The following is a 23,289-nucleotide window of genomic DNA, read 5'->3' as shown; positions in this document are numbered from 1 at the left end:
AGAGCTACCCCTCCAGCCGGCCTGGGATGTTTGCTGCTTCCGCTGCCCACGGCTGGGGCTGAAGAGGCCTGAGAGGAACTGCCAAGCCTGATGCCCCCCATGCCAGCGCCAGCCTGCGATGCCTACCGGGCTCCTGCTCTGCTCTGCGATCACACTGGCCAGCAGCTGGGATTGGGGTCCAGCCGATTTCACCTCCTGGCGGTTCTGTTCTCGGATCTGCAGGGAGACAGACGGGCCCGTCATGGGGGAGAAGCTGAGCAGGGACAGGCCTTACGTGGAAGGCAAGGGAGGTGGAGGCAGACGCCCCCAGTGGGCAGAAAGAAGCCGCTGCCACTCCGGCCAAGGAAAGGGGGGGATATGGGGAGGAGGGACCACCTCCAAACCACAAGCCAGTCTCTCTGGCCCCTTGCCTTCCGAGGCCACATCAGAGGGGCGAAGAGTAGAAGAAGGGGAGGGGGCCAGGTGGTTCCCATCACTGCAAGGCAAACGGGAGCTGCCGCCCGAACGGAGAAGCCACACATGGCGCCCTGTGAAGGCCAGGCACCATCCTTCTTCCGATGATCTCACCTGCCTCAGCGGCAACCTGGTGTCTGAGGATGCCCGTGGCATCCTTAGTGTTGTTTGCAGTGGGCTGTGTGTGGGGCACGATTCTCCTTTCACAGAGGCTGGGCAGAGGTTGCGACAGCAGAGGGCGGGAAATGAAGCCCAGCTCAAAGAGGCCTTTGCCAGCAGCAAAACCGGACGACAAATTCCAGGGCCGGGAGGGGCCTTGGGGAGCTGCCGGCCCAAAGCCCCGTCAGAAGTAGGAGACGCGCTTGGCCGTGACCCGAATTCCAAAACCGGGTGGCACATTCAGCTTGTCAACGCAAGGCCTCTTTAGTCAAGGACGCCTCTGGGCAGGCTGGGCATTGGCTCAGCTGGTGAAGGAGCTCAGGAAGGCCGGTTGGTTCTTTCTCCCTCAGACCCACCAAAATCCCAGGGAGCCCGAGAGGAATCCAGCCCCCCCCCCCCGGGGTGGCCTCCGTGGCTGGGAGGGGGAGCAGAAGCCCAGCATCTGACCTGCCCGCTCACCCGGAGCCTCTGCTCTTTCTAGGAAGCCCTGGGGGCAGCTGGGACCAGGCCCCAGGAGGGAGGGGCCGCTTCGGACAGCGACCGGAGGAGCCAAACCGTCCTGTACCTTGTTCCTCATTTCCAGGACCTCTTGAGGGTCTGTGTAGAGAGGCACAAATTGGTTGGGGTTCTCGATTCGGATGAGCATCCCACTGCTGGACTTCTCCGCGTCCTCCGCTTTCATCCACTGGAGAGCGTGGGGGAAACGAAAGAGAGGCTAGCTGAAGGAAGGCCGGGGGCCTCCCCCATGCAACAGCCCTGAGATCCCATGGAGGAGCCCGGAGGTTGGAGAGCCAGCTTCTGCCTGGGCCCTTCAGGGACCCTCAATGGCCGCCTCCGCCCTGCTGCCGGAGAGGGTGGGGGAGTGTGAGAAGGAAGGGAGGGGGGCACCTGGCTTCCTTCACCCACCCAGACAAGGCTCAGGGCTGTTTTAGATGGTCGGGCAACCAGCAGAGGGTGGAGATGGGGTCAAATCTAGTCAGAAACGCAAGTTCTGCTAAACATTTGGTAAGAAGGCGGGTCCTGTGGCTGCATTCATAACTGCAGTAGGAAAATGCCCCCTTTTACTCTGCATCGTTTAGTCGAGGCAGGAACTGCCAGCCCATCCTCCTGTCCAGCTTCTCTGGTCCCTGGGGGGGGGGTCCTCTGTAGCCCCCATGGAGCAGCCTCTGACTCGCCTGTGCCCGAATTCTCCACTCACTCCCCCACCCTGCCTGCCTGGCTTTAGCTCTTCCTTCCAAGGCCCCAAATCTCAACCCGTCCTGTGGTTTCCCAGCTGGGGAAAAGATCTAATTTGGAGCCTCTGGAAGGCATGCAACCAAGCCCTCCTCTTCTGGCTCTGATGAGCTTCGCTGGAAGGCAGGCGCCATGCAGCCATTTTGCAAAGGCCGTTTGTTATGCAAGGGAGGTGAGTCCCCTCTAAGAGGCTTCTGGATCTCCGGAATGGGTCTCCTTCTGTGGAAACAGCCGGTGTCCACGACTGCCAGACCAAGAGGGAAAGCCCTCTGCCAGGCCTCAGAAGGTCCAACCCCTGGGCTTCCCCAGTTGCCCTTTGCTCTCTCGAGGTGACTTTGCCAAGCCCTGAGCTTTCTTCCCCACAGCCAACTGGAGCCATGCTGGAAGCTCTGTCCTCTCTGCTGGCTTCTGGCCTTCCTGCTCTACTGCACCCTGCTCCTAAGTCTACTCCCTGCAAGGGGAATCCATAGTCCGGCTCCCCCCAATTTCTACAGTCACCAACAGGATAGGATGGTGGTCCTTCCTCGGCTCTCCTCCCCTGCTTTGTGTGCAGGGCGAGAAGGTGCCCCCTCTCTTCTAACCGTGGCTTTGGTTCTCTGGCCGCTGGCACCGCCTTGGCCGTCCTCGGCCACCTTCACACGCAGGTAAGTGTTGGGCGTGTTCAGCCAGCGGGTCTTTTCCTTCTGCTGCTTCTGGGCGTATTGCCGGAGGGTGGAGATGGGCCCGGCCTCCTCCTCGAAGACGAAGGCCGTGACGGTGGCCGGGATCTCCACCTCACTCTTGTGCTTCGTCTTCTCCTGGACAAATGGGTAGCGGTAAGCGTAGCCAGTCCGGTAGCCCTGGGAGAGAGAGAGAGAAGGAAGACACTGCACATCACTGCTCCCACCAAGAGCCCGTCTGCCTTCCGCACGTCTGCCTGGGACCCAGCTCTTGCAAATTCCGGCCTCTGGAATGGAACTCAAAACCCTGAAGTGCCTCCTGTTTGGTAAACGTTCTTGGGCTGGGATTCTACACCTGTGTGTTTGCACGCGCGGGTGACATTTCTGAAAACATAACTTTATGATCAATGCCCACTTTTACCACCTCTGCAGCATCCCTCAGTCACATGATCAACCTTACAGTCCGTATGCCTTGTCCTGTGCCTGACTGCTATTCTGCTTCCTCCCTCCCCCCCAACAGAATGGAGAGATTAGTGGAAGGGATTACAGAAGATTAAGCAAGCACACAATAGGGAATACATTTTGAAAGCAAGGTGGTGGCACTGGCAGCCCCAAGTTTGCCACACAAACAGACCAACGTTATTCTCTATTGTATGCTTGCTTATTCTCTTGTAATCTCCTCTCCTCTAATTTTTCCACTCTACATGGGGGGGGGGGTGGGGAGAGAATTCTGTAGGCAATCTCTCTTATGCCTTACACAGCAGAGAGATTGGAGAAGATGGGATTATAAGAGAGTAAGCATGCACACAATGGGAAATCTTGAGCTGCCAGAACAAGTGTGTTCCTTTCAATGTCTATTTCCCACTGTGGGCTTGTTTACTCTCTTGTCATCCCTTCCTTTCCTTTACAAACGTAAATACAAACATTAATTTCCTTCTTATTAATGATCCCAGCACCAGGGTCGCACTCCAAAGACCAGGGGAATGGAGGAAAAGGAAAGCACACTTGCAGGAATGTGATTTCCTACTTAGCAACTGGTTTGTTTAGTGATAGAGCTGCAGGTCCCAATTAAAGCCACTGAGTGAGGACTACCTATACCTATTTTGTCTTGCAAAGCTCTTCCAATTCTGAAAAGAAAGAGGGCTCTGGAACGTCATGGAGATGTGCTGAAAGACCACGCAGAGCCTTGAGGTGAAGACAGCAATCGTCACCAAGGGGGCTTCGTGTGGACATTGTGTGGTCCCTCAATGGCTCAGCTCTTTTTTCTAAGGAGTCCCTGCCTGATGCCCTGCAAAACCCACCTGCTGAAGCTTGCCTCTTTCCCTCCAAAGACCCACCTTGGTTTACAAATATCTCCCTGCAGAAATGCCAATTTTATGGCAAGGGCAGGGGACGTATTGGGGGGAGCTTCTTTGCTCGCAAACCTACTAGATTGTCCAGCATCCTCATCAGTGCTTCAAATTCATGCTCTCCCAGGCGGCTCTTCTGCATGGGCCCAAATGTGCTGCCAGCCCATCGGACCAGACCCACATCGTGAGGCCTTTGTTTCTCTCCCTCCAAGAGGATGAGATGCTCAGGTCCACCAGCGCTAGACAAGGCAGCGACCTGGAGGAGGCAAGTGATGAAAGAGAAGCTGCTCAACCAGCACCGTCTATATTTCTTATTTGGGATAGTTTGAGGTTATGTGTGGGAGGGAAGGACAGACGGACGGACGGACAATCTTGTCATGTATGATAAGGGAAATCCACACTTGAGCAAGGAGACTCGATTCTGGAGGAATTGCAAGTTACCATCAAGATTAGAATGTCACCAAAAATAGCACATTAGGAAAATGTTTTCCACAAGTAATTGACACAAATCTAGCCCCCCCCCCCCAACCTCCCCCCTCCATGCAAGTAGTCATTATAGTGCTTTGACATGCTAAGGAGAAGGGAGAGAGGAGGAAAAGTCCACTGAGGGATCTCCTTCTGATTGGAACATTCCCTTCGATCTGCTTAGGAGGCCAGCGCCTTGTTTGGCTGCTCTGGAGCTCACCTGGACTTCACAGGCCGCCTGCAAATGGAAGACCTTGTAGAAGGCTTCTTCCACCGTGTCTCCAAGGGTCACCAGGCCATGATTCCGGAGCACTAAAACCTGCCCAAAGAAACAGCAAGAAGCAGGTTCTGATCCAAACAGCTACAGAAGGTGAAATATTTATCTGCGCTGTGAGTTCTTTTCAACTCCAAACCTCTCCCACCTTCTCAGGCAAGGAAGTATAAATCCCAGTTTGGGCAGAGATTTAGTTGACATCCAAGACTGCATCAGAACACAAAGCCCCCCTCCCAGGCCTCACCTTGCAGGTGGGTCCAAGGCACTTCTGCAACTCAATTCTGTCTGCCTCTCCCTCCACCTCACCATTGAAGTCAAAATACACCATGTCACCTGCCAGCAACGCATCGTGGGAAATGGGCAAGAGGCCTTGTTTCATTGCGGAGACCTGTGAGGGAAGGAAAACAAAGATTTCCCTGTTTTGGCTACGCATAAAAAACTCTCTACATGCTCCGAATGCATTTCCAGATCAAACAGAAAACTATCCAGAACGAAACTCTCCTCCTTTCTTTACGTTAAAATACCTGCAAGGTGCAAACAAGAACCAATGACCCAACTGACTTGGCGTTGCAAGGCCTCCATACCTGGAGGGCAGCTAAGGAAGAAAAGCTGCCCTGCAGGCATGGGCCAGCGAGAGAGGCCTCCTTTCCTAAGCATCCCAGGAGGGCCTTCGGTTGGAAGGAGAGGCAAAGCAAGTGGCCATCAGGTCCCTTCAACATTCCCACCCTTGAGGGCTTCTCCTCCCTTCCGGATGTTATCCCTGCCTCCCTTCCGGGTCCCTTGCTTGGTGGCGTCCCAGGTGCTCCGGTTCCTCCTTTCCCTTCGGAGGCTGCGTGGGGCTCTGCCCTCCGCAGAGCATTTCTAGGCCAGCTTCACACACTGGATTACGACTGGTTTGCTTAACCTTTGCCCGCTCTCCCGGCTGGCTCGCCCAACCCACACGAAACAGGTCTACGGTGGCACGGCAACGCCCGAGACAACTCTGAGAGTTGCACCTGGCTGGAGGACTCCAGGGCTGAAGGGAAATGGGATGGATGCCTGTCTCCTCCAGCCATCCACCTGGAGCTTGGCTGTGTCTCAGCATTGTTCTAGATAGATGGACCCCCGTCCCCGTCCCCGTCCCTGCCCTTACTGCGGTGGTGGCTGGTGTGTGCAAATGGATGATGCATCTCACATCAGGCCGAGCCGCGTAGATGGCCGAGTGCAGGCTGAATCCTCGGGGGTCGACTGGAAAGCTGGTGCTGCCTTGCTCCACCACCTTCCCCAGGATGTTCACTTTAACCTGTGAAGGAAAAGGGGAGCAGGGAGGACATCCGATGAGAAGACGGGCCCCTTCCTGGGCTGACGTCTGCAGAGAAGCTTCCTTCAGCCAGAGGGAAAAGAAGCAAGGGGGTCTGAAGTGGGGAGAAGATCCCAGGATCCTAAACTCAACTCAAGCTTACAGAAAAACCATCCTGTGGCCTGTCTGGATGTGCCTCCCCTCTGGGCTTGGTGGCCTTCAATGATTTCTGGTGTACCCAGCATGTGTCTCCACACAAAGCGGAACGCCTCTACTTCAGCAGAGGCCGCTCTGGCCCCTCTGGGTCTGCCCCGCTCCCTCCCAGTGACAGAGATACGACTGCCGAAAAATGCCCCTTAGGCTCCCTCCTCCTGGCTCCTCTGTAGGAAGAGGAGCCCTCTTCTCACCTCAGCAGGCATCTCCCTTTCCATTATTTTCTCTGTGTTTTATATATATAACTTTGCTATATCCCACCTAGCCCCCAGGATGGAAAATTCGAATTGGCCCCAATGTTTCCTCTTCTTTGCCCCTGTTCCATGCATGGGAGATCTACTCAGGACAGAGTCTGCCATCCAAAAAAGATCTCTGAAGGGAGAGGGGAGAATTCGCCTACACGGGAGGCTGACATAGTACACTTGTGCACCCGTCTTCTAAGGGGCAGCCTGTCGGTGAAATTCTAGAGGGGATTTTGTCACCTGTCCCCGTTTTTCAGGATGAGCAGCTTCATTCCAGGCAGGCTGCTCTTTAAAGGCAGCTGTGAGTGAAAAAATACAGCTGGTTGCAAAGCTCCAACCTGCAGTCGCGGGAACAGAGCTTGAGCCAAGAGTTTTGCATTCTCACCAAGCTGGATGCTGTAACTTCATGACAGGTGAGGCCTTCGGGACAAACCAGGAAATGCTCCTGTTCTTTGCTGACTCTCAGCTGTGAAAGGAAGGAAGAGTCAGTTTCTCCTTCATTCGTTGGTTAAGAACATAAGCAGCGCCCGGCTGGATGGGATCCCTGGACCATCTTGTCCAGCAGTTCTCACACTGGCTGGCCGATTGGCAAAGGAAGCCCACCGATCTCCCAGCAGGTGGCTCTGGAGGCAGCTCCCCTGCCCTCAAGACTAAGAGCCATTAATCCCCAGAACTTCCAGTAACTGCTTATTCCAAGAAATGTGTGCATTCAATTTGATACTGCAGAACTAACAAAGATTCAAAATAGTTCACAATCCAATAAAAACATGACATCAATTAATAATAATTAATCAATTATGTCCACATAACAAATTAAAATCAAAACTGTAAATAAGGGAGGGGAAGAGCAGTAATAATTGCTATTTTTATGCAAACAGACTCTGGTAACCTCATGACTCCTGCAACACACTCTACATGGAGCTGCCCTTGAAGACTGTCTGGAAGCCACAGCTGGTTCAAAATTGAGCAGCTGGGACACGAATGGACACTTCCTCTTACGCCCAGCTGCCCGGGAGGCTCCACAACTTGCACTGATGTCCACTTGACTTCCAGATGCCATTGGAGGTGCTGAGCATCACCCTTCAGTAACCTTACGGCTGGTTGTTTGGAAGGCTGCCCGTCTCCACCGGTTTCTGCCTTTCTGGCATGCCTGGGTGGAGTGGAGGCCTCTGGCTTTGCCAGCCCTCCCAGTTAAAGCCAACAGATTCTACTTTATCTAAGGCTGCACAAGCAGAATCTTACAAGTCTGAAAGTACAAAGCTTCCACTCCCCACTTTCAACAGGCTGAGCCAGGAGGGAGGAAGAGTCCTCTCCCAGTTGCTTTTGATGACGGTTAAGTGACTGCAGGCTTCTGCCCCTCTAGCCTGGTAGCCTGGTAGCCCTTAGACCTAGATGCCGCTTCCCAGTGCTTTACAGCCCTCTCTAAGCGGTATATAAGAGTCAGCCTCTTGCCCCCAACAGTCCTGCCTGAAGGATATCCAAGGAAAGCATCAGCTCAGTCACTGGCTGGTCTGTAGCTCAAAGATGCTTCTCCATACTCTGCCTAATGACTTATGAAGGATCCCCAACAAAGGACCTCTTCATTCCACTGCCATGGTTAGAAGGCAGTTTTGCTGGTTAATTCTGCTGACTGCCAATTGCCAGCAGTTCGAATCTCACCAGGCTCAAGGTTGACTCGGCCTTCCATCCTTCCGAGGTGGGCAAAATCAGGACCCAGATTGCAGAGGATCTTAGGCCCTTCTAAGAGACAATTGCTTCCTTTAAGCCCAAAGTGCAATCTTGTTAAAAAAAAAACACCTGCAACAAAGGCTGGCCAGGAGAGAGGAGGGCCGCATGACTCACCGTGACTGTGGTGCCGCTAAGCTGTGCCCAGCCGTAAAGGTCCAGCAGCCGATAGACACCGCCAACTTTGCAGCGCATGAGCCTCTCCCCTTTGGCCAAGGACACAGACTCCGTGCTGTGGAGGTCATTGATGGGGGTCACTGTGGAAAGATCTGCAAAAGAAAACCAGGGATGGAGTTGCCAGTGGAGCAGCATGAGGGGGCTTTGGGGCCGGATCACTAACTCAGTGGGCTCCTCCCTCCACTGTTGCTCAGGAAATCCCCCTCCTCTCTTCCCCTCCTGTGCTGGCTTCAAAGTTCAGAGCAGAGATGCCACCAACCCTTCTGCAAAACCGGGCTTGTTCAGAGAGCTTATGCGGTGGTTGGAGATAAATTTTCTTTATACCGTAAGGAAACATTTCTCAATCTTGGCAACTTTTAAGGTGTGTGGACTTCTAACTCCCAGAATTCCCTGGTGAGCACACCGGCCTCCGTCACCCAACCCAATTAGCAGCATGCTAAGAAGGCAGCTGCATCAGGGGAGGCTGCCGCTTACAGCATAAGCCAGTAGAGGGTTGGGTGGCCCAGAGTGGGGACCCCTGTTGACTGGCAGCCTCACTGCGCCCCACAATCTGCTAGAGGGACCTCCAAAGAATAGACAGCCACCAAGGGAGGGGATGTCAGCCCTGTACCTCCCTCTGTAACCTGGAGGCCAAGGGGAGATCTGGGTATAAAATCCAGGAATTAGCAGAATTAAACTCCAGGAAGAGCAGCCCAGTCAGAGACGACCCCACAAGCTGAAGAGAGAGCCATTCTCAGGAAGGTGGGCAGGGGAGGCCAGGCGGGGGAATGGCAAGGAGCTCAGCCAACGTCAGGGGAAAGGGTGGCAGAGGGGGACCACCTGCGCAGAAGCATGGCCCAGAGACCCTGGACGGGAGACCAACGTACTCAAGGGTGGCGGAGGGAAGACGGACGGAGCCGTGGTGGCCATGAACTCGGCTATCTGCTGAAGGGCCCAGATGTTGGAGTTGTTTCCTTTCTTCATTTGCTCTTGGATGAGGCTCTCCAGCTCCTCCCTAAAAGACTGAAGACACCACAGAATAAATCCCAAGGTGGCTTCCAAGGGGCAGGTGCATTTGTCACGTGGGCGGAGAAGCTCTCGGATGCTCCCCTGGGATAGGAAGTGGCCTTTCTTGAAGGCCAAAGACTGAAATTCCCTGTAGCTGAAGTCTGTCAGGGGCTGAATTGTGACACTGGCTTCCTCTTCAAGTACAGCTGTCAGAATGTTTGTCTTTTTAGGGTCACCCACTCACTGCCTCGAGAACAAATGCCCCCCAAGTTCTCTCCAGGACCCCAACTGAGTCCAAAGTCTTTCCACACAAACGTCACTCCTCCTAGTTTTCTCCCAAGCTTTCTTGCTCAGGCTGATGTTGCAAGGAATGGCAGAAAACCATTCTGTTCTTACTGTTAAACAATCCCCCCTCCTCCGCGTGTGTCTGTCCCAGGGACGGCCTTTACTGTGCAATCACTGTGCCTTGAGCATGGAATTTTATGGGGATCCAAAAATATCCTTCTCCACTGGAACTCTCCTCCCGAATTTCATCTCTTATTTTCCATAAAAATCTTCTGAAAATCTTACTGCAGGCCTTCTGGAGATCTACCAACAAGCCCTGCTATACACCCCCTGCGGTTCCTCTCTTCCACAGCACCTGCCGTCAGTTCCCTGGGCCAAGCCCGAGGCTGGCAGTCCTGCCCAGCATCTTATCCAATGTCCGCATCAAAAGCTCCCCACAATCATCAGGAATCCTATGAATGATCACTGGAGGAAAAACCCCAAGGAAGCAGGGCAAAGCTGCACCAGCCAAAAAGGGCCAAGGAAGAGGAAGAGCAGTTATTTCCACTTCTCTCCCTCCCCTCCCCTCCCCTCCCCTGCTTCCTGCTGGACCCCCTTGGCTGAGGCCCTGGAGCCATTGCCATCAGCCCAGAGCAAGAGGAAAGAGCCCGGGATGCAGCTCTGGAAACCAGCTGAGGCTCTGGAGACCCAAAGCGTTGAGCTCGGGGTTCCCCCCGCTTCCCCCCTGAGCCCAGGCAATTCAGCCCAGGAGGGCAAAGGGCGTCTCTTTGGCTCCCTCCTCCCCTGCTCCTGAGCCCAGTGCAGAGACTGGGGGATTCAGCCTGAAGAGAGACCTTCGGATCCTAACAGCCCAGTCCGGGGCAGGCCACGTGGCCCTCCCACCATGCAGAGGTCCTCCGCCCTCGCCTTGACCCTCCACCCGCAGCTCGTGACCCCTCTGGGGGCATCTACTCACGGGGCTCTGCAGAATCATGGTGACTCTTTTCTTCTGCTCCATCAGGTTGAAGTCTTGGCGCAGGTCCGCAGCCATGTTCCTGATGCGCAGGTACTCGGGGTCGTCTTCCGAGAATCGGTCAAAGTAATGCTGGCTCTCAGCAGGGAGCGAGGAGACCTCCTCGGGGATGGTTTCGTCACTCATTTTTAAACTGATGTTCAACTTTGGGGAACTGCAAGGAAGCACCAAAAGCCACATTTCAGGGGCGTGACGGGATCTCCAAGCAGAACGCTCAGGGCCTCTACAGAGGAATTCAAATCTGGAGCCCAACCCTCAATTTTGCCTCGGGTGAAACATTTACCCAACCAATTCCCGGAGAGTGGGAGGCTGCGTCCATTGACCGACAGTTTTGGTAGCTGGAAAAGAACTCATTTGCCATGAAACCAGAATTTATTTGGTTGGGAAAAGCCCTTCCTCAACTTACAATACTTCATTTAGTGACCTTTCAAAGTTGCAGCCGCACTGGAAAAAGCAACTTATGACCATTCCTCCCACTTACGAAGATTGCAGCATCCGCAGAGTCACATGATCAAAATTCTGATGTTTGGAACCGTCTCATACTTATGACGGTTGCGGCATCCCAGGGTCATGTGACCACCTTTTGTGACTTTCTGACGAGCAACGGGGAAGCCAGATTCACTTAGCAACAGTGTCACTACCTTAACAACTGCCGTGATTCACCTAACAACCGTAACAAGAACGGTCGTAAAATGCGGCAAAATTCCCTTAGATGTCTCATGTAACAACGTACATTTTGGGCTCCATTCTCCCTGCCCCTCCAGGACAAGAGCGGCTTCTGCTGCCTCCCTCCCACGCTCTAAAGATGGAGGCACGGTGCCTGTTGCCTAGTTACCATGTAAAAATAAAGACTGGTATTAAAGTAAGTTGGAAGCTAGAAAAGTCTTCCTTCCAGCCCAGGAGAATTTGCTGCGTCCTAAATGCATCGAATGTCTTTCTGAACTCGCCTTTTTCTAAGCGCTTTTGGGAGGGGGTTTGCCAGAAAAGAGCAGGCCTGGGGATGGGCCTGGAGGGGCCCCTGACCCGGGAGAAATGCCCAGGCCCTTTCTATATGCAAGGCACAATGGGGAGCTCCCTAATGATCCAGCTGGCCCAATAGTGGGGGTCCCAGAGGACGGGGGGAGGCGGTGCTCACTGAGGCCAGAAAAGATGCCCATCTCTTTGATGAGAATCTCCCTTGGAAGAGCTGGGCAGGGGAGAAGGCCTGGGGCTTGGGGGGCATGCCATAGGGAGAGAAGGGCATCGCTGCCCCCCGAGCCTCCCCTGGGGAAGAGGAGGGCAGCTTTTGAAGAGGCCACGTTGCCACCCGGGACTTCAGGGTGAACCACGGCCAGGCCAGACACCCGGCAGGCTGCCATAGTCCTGGATAACGTGGGGCCAGCATTTTACACCATTCTGAATCACACTCAAAGAAGCCAGAAGAAGGAATTTTAACACACTTGTTGAACTTTCCTCTCGTTTGACGGGATTTTTTTGCATTTTATAACCATGAAAAAAAATGTTATTTGCAAGAGCAACAGGCTTTCTGAGCTCTGATGAGTCTGATTAATTAAGAATGAATTGCCTCCCCGTTTTTTTTAAAAAAGGAATTACCTGCAAGAGCAACAACTCAACCTCATTTGCTAGAAACTAGGAGATTTTATTTTGCTTTGCATCTGTTCGTGTATGCAAAAAACATCCCTTCTATTCTAAAAGTAAAGGGGAGGAACGGATCCCAACCCCTTTTTTTGAAACAAAATCTTTCCAGGGCCAAAGCAGGAATGTTTTTTTAAATTATTTGTACAAGGTGACAAAACCCCAAAGCAACCCAAGGGCTCAGAAAAAAGGGGGGCACTTCTGTCATCCAATTGCAGTGCAAGGGTGATGAAAATCTCCCCAAGAATAATTGCTTCACTGCCTCTTCACAACTGAGCAGACGCATAAAGTTAAGTGAACTCTTCCACTTCAGCAACCTTCTTCATCTTTAAAATAATAATAATAATAATAATAATAATAATAATAATAATAATAATAATAATACCACCACCACCACCAAGACAACAGTCGACCACTTGATCAGTGGGTACAGCGAAATTTCACAAACTGACTAAAAACTCCGCCGTTGCCGGTCCCAAGCCCGGATGAGAAAGGAGGAGGGTTGGGGTCAGGTTGGCAACCTGGCCCCATAAAAAAACTCGCCAACCCATACAACATGGTGAAAGAAACGAATAAAAATTCTATACCGCATCGGTCGTCGCGCGGGTTAACAAGGGCCGCGGCGGATGTTGAGGTCCCTGGGCATCCGTCGACAAGTGGGCTACAAGTGGACCAGCCAACAAAACGACAAATGGAAATACAACGATTATGGCACAAACCAGCAGTGGTAATTCCAGTGGTAATCGGCACACTGGGTGCTATTCCAAAAGCACTGGAATTACATTTAAAACGGTTAAAACTTGACAAAATCACCATCAGTCAAATGCAAAAAGCTGCACTGCTTGGATCTGCACGTATATTACGAAAATACGTTACGACGTCCTAGGCCCCTGGGTGGGGCCCGACTAGTAATCAATGCCAAACCCGGCGAAACAACTGGCCGCTGTGATACAATTGAATAATAATAGTAATAATAATAATAATAATAATAATAATAATTAATAATAATAATAGTACCACCACCACCAAGACGACAGACCCAGCCAGGTTTCCAGGGCTCTTTTGAAACCTGGCCTCAGAGCCATTCCGAAGGGACTTTGAATCTCTCCACCTCAAAGCTTGGGAGAAAGACGGATGGACATGGAGGAGGCTAAGGAAGAGAGAGCCCAGAACACGGAATAATGGAGGCTCTCACCAGATAAAATGTGCTCCGATTCTGCATTAAAGGGGCCTTCTCAATTTAAATGAGGTTAAAATAACGAGCACTTCCTTGCAAAAGGCCCAGTGAGATGCCACGGATAGATTTTAGGGACTTGAAGTCTTATTCCCTGACTGGGACTCTTTCCTGGAATTTCAGGCCGATGCAGGTTTGTGCTCCAAAGATTTGAATCAGGAAAAAAATATATTGGTAATTGCAATCCTGAACATACAGGTAGTCTTTGCCTTACGACCATTCATTTAGTGACCGTTCAAAGTTTCAGTGGGACTGGAAAAGTGACATGACCATTTTTCACACTTATGACCTTTGCAGCATCCCAGGGGTCATGTGATCAAAATTTGGATGCTTGGCAACTGTCTCGTATTCATGACTGTGTTCCAGGGTCGTGCGATCCCCTTTTGAAACTTTCTGACATGCAGAATCAAGGGGGAAGCCGCTCTTCCCTCTGCAGTCTCAAACTCCCCCCCCCCCCTCCTCCTCCTCCTCCTCCTCCGATCTCTCATCCGGTGTTTAAGGAGAGGCCGGAATACTTGAACTGAGGTTCCTGTGCTGAACAGGAGTTGGGTTGGATTGGATGGCCTCAACAGTCCCTTCCAACTCCAGGATTCTACGTCCTACTCCAGTCAGATCCAGTCCGGTCTTAAAAACATTTTACTTCTCCATGGGCTCTTTCTCCGCTTTGGCCTGTCTGTCTCCGGTGCAGTTGCCCATCCACTCCTCAGCAGATGCGCCTTTGAGGTTGAAAAAAATGCTCCCCTCTGACTGGAGGCCAGGACTTTCCATGTCTTTGGAAGATGATCCTTGATCCCGTGAAGCAGGGCTCCCGAACTCTTCGGCCGCAGCACTGGAGGGCTTTTGATACTTCCTAGACTTCAAGAGTGACTTGGTGCCCTCTGGGGAAGCAGAGCATTCAAGCAGACAAAATGAAACTCCCACAAATCCCGTTTCTGCTGCCCATCTGAAATCGACAGGAATGTTTCTTGCAAGCCCTTCTGTGCCCATCACCAGGCCAGGAGGGTGGATCAGGGTCTAGGACTCTAGGCAGAGAAATGGGCAGAGCCAGGGTCTCCCCTGAGGCTCTGGCTGGGGAGCCCAAGGAGAGTCCATGAAGGAAGGGTAGAGCGTGCAAGCCAGAAGTCTACTGGTCTTGGATGGCTTCTGCCTTTTCTTTTCTCCTCCTGTTGCAAAATTAGCTGCAAATATCTAAAGATGGCATGCTAGTGGCTATTCAAAGCAAATGTATGCTTTGATCCATTCTACTCACTTGATCTAGTGTAAGTAGAGAGAAGCTTGGATTCTTAATGGCACTTCAGGCAAGAAAAACAGAACTTACGCTGGTCACGTGGAGCTATTATTGCAGAGAAAATGAAGAGGCTTTGGATTGCGAGTGAAATTTAAGGAAAAGAGAGCGCCATCTGCTTGGATCCCGATTGCCTATGAATCTGGAAGGGAAAAATGGGATGTAATGAAGGGCTCAGTTCTGCAACACCAAAACCCCCCTCCCAAACTGGCCCCTTCAGATGTGCTGAGAATTCTCCAGCCGGGGGCAGCTGCAAAGTCTCTGGAGCGGGGCAGCTGAAGGGAGTTTTCTTTTCCTCTGACGTAGGAGGAGCTGCAGGAGACACAATTCAGGCTGCCAGCTTGCAGGCTTGAGACACGCACATGGGTGCTGGAGCAGCCTCTGGGGACAACCAATCCTTGCACGCAGGGAGTAGCTTAGCTTGGAAACCTTGGCCCCATGCTTGACAAATGCTTCGGCTTGCTCTTATAAAGCTTGGATGCCTGGAATTCAAATTAGCATTAAGCTCTTAAACTCCTTGCAGGTTGCCTGCTGTGTAAACAGATCGGCAGATGATGCTGTCAATATGGTCCCGCACTGCATCTTGCAACCTCTTCAATCCCCGAGGACCTTTGCAAGGGTCCTTTTTGTAGACTTCAGCTCGGCATTCAGTCCCATCGTTCCAGCTATTCTTCTCCCTCAACTGATTCAGCCAGCTGTGCCTGACCAAACTTGCAAAGGAATCATAAGCCTTCTAACAGATAGGAAGCAGCAGGTGGAAGCTAGCCAAAATCACATCAGATACCTGTACAGAAAGAGGGGTGTGAAAATATTTGTGGACCCCTCACAAAGCAGAGCTGCTTAACTCATTCTTTGTACCATCAGTTTTCACACAAAAAGAAACCACAGCCACCTGCCAAAAAACCTAACTGTAAAAGACAGGCTAGAAATAAAAACTAAAATAAGCAAGAAAAATATAGAATAGAATACTTTATTGGCCAAGTGTGATTGGACACACAAGGAATTTGTCTTTGGTGCATATGCTCTCCATGTACATAAAGAAAAAATAAAATAGAATACATTCATCAATACAGCACTTAGTGATAGTCATAGGTTACTAATAAGCAATCAAATCATACTAGGAAACAAATAAAACAATATACATTGTAAAAATACAAGCAACATGGTTATAGTCGTAAGTGGGGAGTGATAGGTACTAGGAATGATAGTAATACAGTCTTAGTAAATAAATTGACAGTGTTGTGAGAATTAGTTGTTAAGCAAAGTGATGGCATTTGTTATTGTTCGTTGCGAAGTTGTGTCAAACCCATTGTGACCCTACGGACAATGTTCCTCCAGGCCTTCCTCTGGAGTCCATTTAAGTCCATGTCTTCTGCTTCGGTGACTCCATCCAGCCACCTCATTCTCTGCCGTCCCCTTCTTCTTCTTCTTTTGCCCTCCATCTTTCCCAGCATGAGGCTCTTCTCCAGGGAGTCCTCCTTTCTCTTTAGGTGGCCAAAGTCTTTGAGTCTCCTCTTCAGGATCTGGCCTTCTAAAGAGCAGTCAGGGTTGATCTCCTCTCGGACTGACCGGTTGGATGGCCTTCCAGCACCAGAGCTCAAAGGCCTCCATTCTTTGGCGCTCAGCCTTCCTTAAGGTGCAACCTTCCCAGCCATCCATTGCAACTGGGAAAACCAGAGCCTTGACTATATGCACTTTTGTTGGCCGGGTGACGTCTCTGCTTTTTAGGATGCTGTCTAGATTTGCCATCGCTTTCCTCCCCAGGAGCAAGCCTCTTTTAATTTCTTGGCTGCAGTCCCATCTATTTGTCAGGAATTGAGAGGGCCGGATGCCATGATCTTAGTTTTCGTAATGTTGAGCGTCAAGCCAACTTTTGCACTCTCCTCCTTTACCCGCATCAGGAGGCTCTTCAGTTCCTCTTCACTTTCTGTCATAAGAGTGGTATCGTCTGCATATCTGAGGTTGTTGATATTTCTCCCAGCAATCCTAATTCCAACTTTTGATTCGTCTGCCCCTGCCTTTCTCATGATGGGCTCTGAATATAAGTTAAACAGGCAGAATGACAGTATACAGCCTTGCCAGACTCCTGTCCCAATTTTGAACCACTCAGTGGTTCCGTATCCAGTTCTCACTGTTGCTTCTTGACCGGCATATAGGTTTCTCAAGAGACAAATAAGATGGTTTGGTACTGCCTTCTCTTCAAGAACTTGCCACTATTTGTTGTGATCTTCACTATCATTAGAGAAAACCTATCTGATCCTGAGAATATAAATCACCAAGACCTGATGGTTTACATCCCAGAGTTCTGAAGGAATTGGCAGATGTTACACAGAACCATTGTGCTGTATCTTTCAAAAATCCTGCGGGGAGTGTATTGGTAAATCCCTAGGGAGTGGGGGGGGGAGGGCTAAGGGATGCCTGAGAGAGCCTTCTGCTGCCTGAGAAGAGAGAAGCACCCAGGTCAAGTTCCTTGAACTGTTCAAACGGCGCAACTTTCCCAAAACAAAAGCACTGCCTGCAATTGGTGGACAATAAGACTGTGGGAGGATCCCAGGGAAGAAAAGGTTTTTTTTAAACCTATGCCGGTTTTCATGGGAAAACCTCAGAACTGACTTTGTTTCTGCTGTACCTAGATGGATCTTTTAATAAGGTTTTAGTCTTGATGAAATCTCTGGACCAGGAATTCCTTTTTTAGAATGTGCCACTTAGGACAGTTGACATGAGTGTTTCCTGGCTGGATGCCCTTCCTGACACCCACGTGTTCACAGCAGATATTTTCCCTTTGCACCCTGATAGTGAAATATCATCTGTCACTGCTTAAGATTGAACTCTCAACCTTCCATGCTGCTGTCTTCTTCTGCAAATCTGGCCAAGTGCCCTCCATCTCAGGGAAGTGGGTGGCTGGACCAGCTTTGGAAACCTGGTGATAGCCTGAAATTGCTGGGGGAGCCAATATTCCCTTGGTCCAGGCAGCTGCTGGTGACTCAGAACTGAGGCAAATGTTGGAAAATATCTGAACCGCCTGTCTCAAGACCGGATTTTATTTCGACATCCAACTTTTTAAACTTGCTTGCATCCTTGATTGCACAGGTCTCCAGCAATCCTTAGACAGGAATAACTGTCCTCTTTGTCCCTCTTTCTTATTCAGAGCCTGGAGCAACCCCCCGAGAGGCTGAGAAGGGAAATGGGGCAGCAGTCCTTCAAGAGAAGAGCTGCCTTCGCCCGGCTCTTCGAGACGCCCCGGAGCATAAAGCAAGTCTGTGGGTTTCACGCCTCCAGAGGCACAATTAACTTTTGAGATATTGCTCCGTGCAGAAATGGCTTTTCATCCCCGCACTGAACTTGGCATTTAAAAGAGTCCTTGGATGGAGGAGAAGCGGCAGCGAGACGGCGGCCTGTAGATTTAAGAGCGGCTCTCTAGAGAGATCATCCAATCCCAGGGCCTGGAATGGATTTCTAACCTTGAATCAATCATTTATATTCGGAAGGTGCCTCTTCTAAGGCCCATCATCTCAGTCACACCGGCCCTCATCCTGGCACCCCATTAATACCAGGGATGAACTGTGTGATGCTTGAGGCACGTGGAGGCCTTGCAGGGGGAGAGAGAAATTACTCCATGGCAGCAGAGATCGGGGGGAGTCGGGGGCCCCTTTCCCCACTAAGGATTTTTATTCAAAACTTTATGTGAGTTGGAAAATCCTTCTGATTTTTTGAGGCACGTGAGCATTTCCTTTTTCTGGATTAAAACGTTTGCTTAGCATGCACCTGTTTGCTAAGAAGAAGAAAAAGTCAAGCAAGCATTTCATCTGACCCCTGCTTTAGTGTCCAAAAACCAGCTCAGTATTCCTGGACTGGCAGAGGGTGACACTCCGACGACTTCTCCTCCTCACAACCAACCTCCCAGGGGCTGCCTTGCCTGGCAGGTGGCTCTCATCCGGGCACATCCTGCTGCATCTTTGCCCTGCCTCCCTTAAAGTCAGCAGGGTATCAGGGCGGAGGGCTGACGGGGGGACCTGGGTGGAAAGGTGCCCCCTCTTCTGACGGGCACCATACAATCCCCTCCTGAACTGCTTGTATCTAAAGCTACTCTTCAGACCTAAACCGGGTGTCCACGGAAAGAAACATGGGGTGGCCAGACCCCCCGAGACTCCGCAGGGCTTGTCGGCAGTGCAAAGGGCCCTGCTGGAGAGAGAGGACTCCTCCTGCTCTTCCAGGGGAGGGTGGGTGGGTGGGGGGGCCTTTCTTTCCACCCGGAAGACCTGAGGGGAGGCTAGGCTGCTGCCGGAGCTTCAGGGGGGCAGCCAGGACATGGCACAGGGGAGAAGGGGCAGGGTTGCCATCTTGACCTTTTTTTAATTGCCCAAGAAAGGGGCCTCAGGGGCCGCCTTCTCCAACTCCCTGGTCAAGCAGGAGACCTGATATTATTCTGGACAAATGTCCGTCCAGTCTCTTCTCAAATGGCTCCAACGATGGAGGGAATTATTTCTTGTTCCTGCCTTCAGATGCTCTGCAGAATAGGTTGTGTCTCCTTTGGGGCAGCCCCTCCGCCATTGGAAGACAGTTATTATGTACTCCCCCCCCCCCAATCCTTCTCTTCAAAAAGACATGCCTAGTTCCCTCAACCATTCGTCACCATACGATTTAGTCTCCAGAGCCTTTATAGCAACGAGATTGGGGGCAAACAAATTGAATAAATAAAATAATCTTTGTTGATCTTCCTGGGGTCTCAGCATCTTTTCTGTATTGTGACAACCAGAACTGGATGCAACGTTTTAAGTGGGGTCTCACTGGTGCGGCATAAACCGGTTTTATCATTTTTCGTGGTTTTGAGCCTTCAGCAAGATTCGGAAGCCAGCTCAGCACTTGGCTCCCCAAAAGCTTGTGCTCTGAAAGGGGAATGAGTCAGTCCCCTGATCTCTGTCATTCATCTCCCAAAGAACTGAGGCAATGGAGATCAATGGAGTTCTGTGAGGTTGGTTGGTTGTGTGCTGACATTTCATGACACAACTACGGAACGTCATCAGTTATGAGGGAGGGTGGGGTTTGCTACCTATTGGTATGCTTACAGGAGCTGGAGTACAGGAGCAGATCCACTCTAAGTGAGCCTTGCTCAAGGAGAGTGGATTGGAGCCCCAGAGCCCATCGGCTCTCTGCAGTTAAAGCCAGCCATCTGGAAACTCAGCTCCCTGCATCTGGGTTGCCTTTAATTACATGGCATTTGTTGACAACAGAACCTTCCTTTTTAATTGGCCTCAAAGGGAAATTGAGCCTAACAGCTGACAGTAAATTAAAACATGTATATGTCTGTGTGATTCAACAGCTTACGATACTAGCAGCAGAAACGAGACTCTATTTCACAACAAGGATTATGTTGGTAGTAAAATCGCTTCCTTTGCAATCTGACATAGCACCTACTTTGGGATGCTTTAAATTTTTTTTGTCTTTTGCATTTTTCCCGAGATGGAAATGATGTGCTTGTTTATTTCTATATTACCGTTCATAAAAGCATTCGAAGTGGCTCCCAATAAAAATATAATAACTGGATTCATGTCACTAAAATTTTACAAAAAAACATTTTTAAGTTTAGATTCACTTCAGGAATCACTTCCCACAATTACAAGAGAGAATGAATAATTTGCTTTCTTCGTAGTTGGACTTGTGAGCGCGCACGAAGCTCCAGCCCCACGCGAGGAGGGCCCTTGAGCGCAGGCGCTGGAGCTCCCGCACGAGGCTCCACTGGCGCGGACGGGGCTTCAGGTACGAGCAGCCTCTGGGGCCCTCCCCTCGTGGGAGTGGAGCTTATCACACGCGAGCGCAAGCGCCCGCCGCTCACCTCAGCGAAGCGCCATTCACGCCAGTGGCAGGCGCAGGTGCCCGCTGCTCGTCCCCCCCCCCTCCCCCGGACAGGGCCGGCAAGGTGGAAAGTTTGGGGACGGCTGCACTAGGACGCCTAGATCCTCCTCACAGCCACGCAGCCACTATGAGGAGTTAATGAGAGCTTCGGGAAAGGCACTTTAGATTGTGACCTCCTGCGATCAAAACCGATTCACGGGGCTGGAAAGGCTGAGCACGAAGGGGAGGAGAAAATCAATACGGGGACAAAAGAGGAGAAAGGGAAGGGCGGAGCAATTGCACAGAATCCACAGGAAAATGCCCGACCACCTGATGCCAAGAAATCACACGTCCACCAGCCCCACTTTTGTTGCTGCTTCTGACGCTACATAAAATAACTACAAGGTTGGCATTTGCAAAAGAGAATTCTATGGGGGGAAAAGAGGCAAAGAAATTCACCCCTTTGCCGGAACTGGATTGACCCCTTAAAGAGGGAGGAGAAATGCAACTTTCAAGAGAGGCTCAGAAGGAAATAAAATCTCTTGATGCTCACTCTGTATACCTGTCACTCAGCTTTCTGGCTCGTTCACTGGGTACATGTTGCTCAGTTCAACACATCATTCTGGAATGTATTCCCCAAATGTTATTAAGCAGGGCCAAGTAAACTCTGCTTTCATTCTGTGCAAACTGGTGTGTGTGTGTGTGTGTGTGTGTGTGTGTGTGCGCGCGTGTGTTTTCACCCCAGCTTTGGAGACGGGCAAAGGGACAGGGCTGCTTTCCTGGGAGCGAGAGGGGCAGGGAAACTCCTGGGGCAGAGAAGAGGAGCCCAGGCAAGAAATCTCAAGAGGAGACAGGCATGGAGAGCTTTCTCAGGTGTTTGCCCTGAGCTACTTCAGAGGTTGTCTACTATTCAGTATTATTTGACAAGTTTAATTTGAATGGTAGGTCTGATGGCTGCTTATCAGATTGATGGAGCCTTGGGAGGTATGGCCCACACTCAAAATGACAGAGGAAGATTCCAGACATAAAATAACTACAAGGTTGGCATTTGCAAAAGAGAATTCTATGGGGAAAAAAGAGGCAAAGAAATCCACCCCTTTGCCGGACTGGATTGACCCCTTAAAGAGGGAGGAGAAATGCAACTTTCAATGGTAGGTCTGATGGCTGCTTATCAGATTGATGGAGCCTTGGGAGGTATGGCCCACACTCAAAATGACAGAGGAAGATTGCAGACTAATCCAGCAGGTTGGAAGCTTCAACAGGGAGAAACGTAAGGAATCCTATTTCGGGACACGCAAACGATTTGGGGGATCTGTGGCCTGGAAGCACAACAGCAGAGAGAGACTTGGGTGTGGACTCCGACAACCAGCCGAACGTGACTCGGTCGCAGGAGACACGCTAGAAGGGCGGATGCAGTTTTGGGCTGCGTTAGAAGAATCACCTGCAAAAATGCCCCAAGTCCTCCTTCCCCTCCCCTCGGCTCTGGGGAGACCCCGCCTGGAGCACCCTGCACGATTCATTCGCGAAAGGTTGGACTGGATGATGCCTGTGAATCCCCTTCAACTCCATAATTTCAGGATTCCGTGAAATACTTCCTTCCAAAGCTCTGCAGCCACGGAAATCCTGACAAATCATTAATTTAATTTCTGTGCAGAGGGGGCACATCTACAGACAGACAGAGCAGCAAGTGAAGCCCACAACTGCAGCAATAAAGGCTGTCAAACATGCATAACTCCTCCAACACTTCCCCCACTTGCACTGCAAGGCCTGCCTCAACATCCACATTTTAAACCAAGTGCTGCATTTGTTGCAAAGACTTACAAGGCACAACAATAATTGAAGCAATGCTGCACTGTCGCAAACCTGGATGCGGGTGCAGCATCAGCCTGTCTCAAACTATCTAGTGGTTAAAATCCATTCTACCCATTGATAAACCGACTATTAAGGTTTGTACACCAGTGTTTTGAAAACACACATTTAACTTAATAATGCATCTAAAGTCCAACCTGATCAATCATGAAGGATGTTATTCCACGTGCACTTGCACCGCTAACACCTTGCTCAACAGCGTTTTGTTTCTGAAACACAACCTGCCCAAAGAACACGTGGAGAACCTTTTTCAGCTTCTCAAAATGTTCTGCTTGTTGTAAATTGGGAAAGTGAGCTTGTTGTATTGCATTGGATTCTTCTAGATTAGCCAGCGTCCCTGGCTTTCCTCGTTGTCTAGTCTAAAAAAATAGACCACTTTCATCAGTTACATTCTTCTAGTCCATCCCGGCCCCTTCTTAAAAGCCTCCATTGATGGAGCACCCACCACTTCTGGAGTCAGGCTTTCCCCCTGGTTAATGGTTCTCACGGTCAGGAAATTTCCTCCTTAGTTCTAGGTTGCGTCTCTCTAGATTGGTTTCTATCTACTGCTATTAAGCAAGAATTACTTGTATTTAACCCAGGCTAGCATTGAAGACCTCTTACTAAAGTCTGTGTAGCTTTTCTCCTTGATATTGCCAAAGAACGTAGGATTAGACATATACGTAGTTTGCTTAAACATGATTTCTTCTTCGTAGTTGGCTATATTCACACATCGTGCTAAGCATAAACTGCGATTTACAGCTAGCAGGAGTTTTATGGGGTCATAAAACAAACTCAGCCAAATTCATATTAAACTGCACGATGGCTGAACCCAACCAGCAATCTTCTCTTCCTCATTCTTCAGCAGCCAAAAGGGCTTGAAATGCTGCCCATCGTGGAGCCCATCCTCAGGTTTCTAGACGGAGATTCATCACCTGACACC

At 50.7% G+C, this 23,289-nt stretch overlaps 1 protein-coding gene across 3 annotated transcripts in view; it reads right to left on the bottom strand.

Moving 5' to 3' along the window:
* Positions 1 to 23,289, bottom strand: part of ADD2 (adducin 2) — a 42,162-nt gene that overhangs the window by 12,676 nt on the left and 6,197 nt on the right. For all 3 annotated transcript variants that reach the window (XM_081961248.1, XM_081961246.1, XM_081961247.1), the window contains exons 2-12: positions 10,456 to 10,666; positions 9,095 to 9,230; positions 8,169 to 8,320; positions 6,712 to 6,792; positions 5,725 to 5,874; positions 4,837 to 4,980; positions 4,539 to 4,637; positions 3,933 to 4,109; positions 2,427 to 2,684; positions 1,178 to 1,297; positions 127 to 216 (exon numbers count right to left, since the gene is read on the bottom strand). In XM_081961248.1, the coding sequence (XP_081817374.1) occupies positions 127 to 216; positions 1,178 to 1,297; positions 2,427 to 2,684; positions 3,933 to 4,109; positions 4,539 to 4,637; positions 4,837 to 4,980; positions 5,725 to 5,874; positions 6,712 to 6,792; positions 8,169 to 8,320; positions 9,095 to 9,230; positions 10,456 to 10,638 (1,590 nt within the window). In that variant the 5' untranslated portion in view covers positions 10,639 to 10,666. The remainder of the gene's footprint in view (positions 1 to 126; positions 217 to 1,177; positions 1,298 to 2,426; positions 2,685 to 3,932; positions 4,110 to 4,538; positions 4,638 to 4,836; positions 4,981 to 5,724; positions 5,875 to 6,711; positions 6,793 to 8,168; positions 8,321 to 9,094; positions 9,231 to 10,455; positions 10,667 to 23,289) is intronic.

This window comes from Natrix helvetica, assembly GCF_964273705.1.
Source record: "Natrix helvetica genome assembly, chromosome: 8".
Classification (NCBI taxonomy): Eukaryota; Metazoa; Chordata; class Lepidosauria; order Squamata; family Natricidae; genus Natrix; species Natrix helvetica.
The sequence above is the reverse complement of the archived record's forward strand: the minus strand, read 5'-3'. Positions and strand labels throughout refer to the sequence as shown.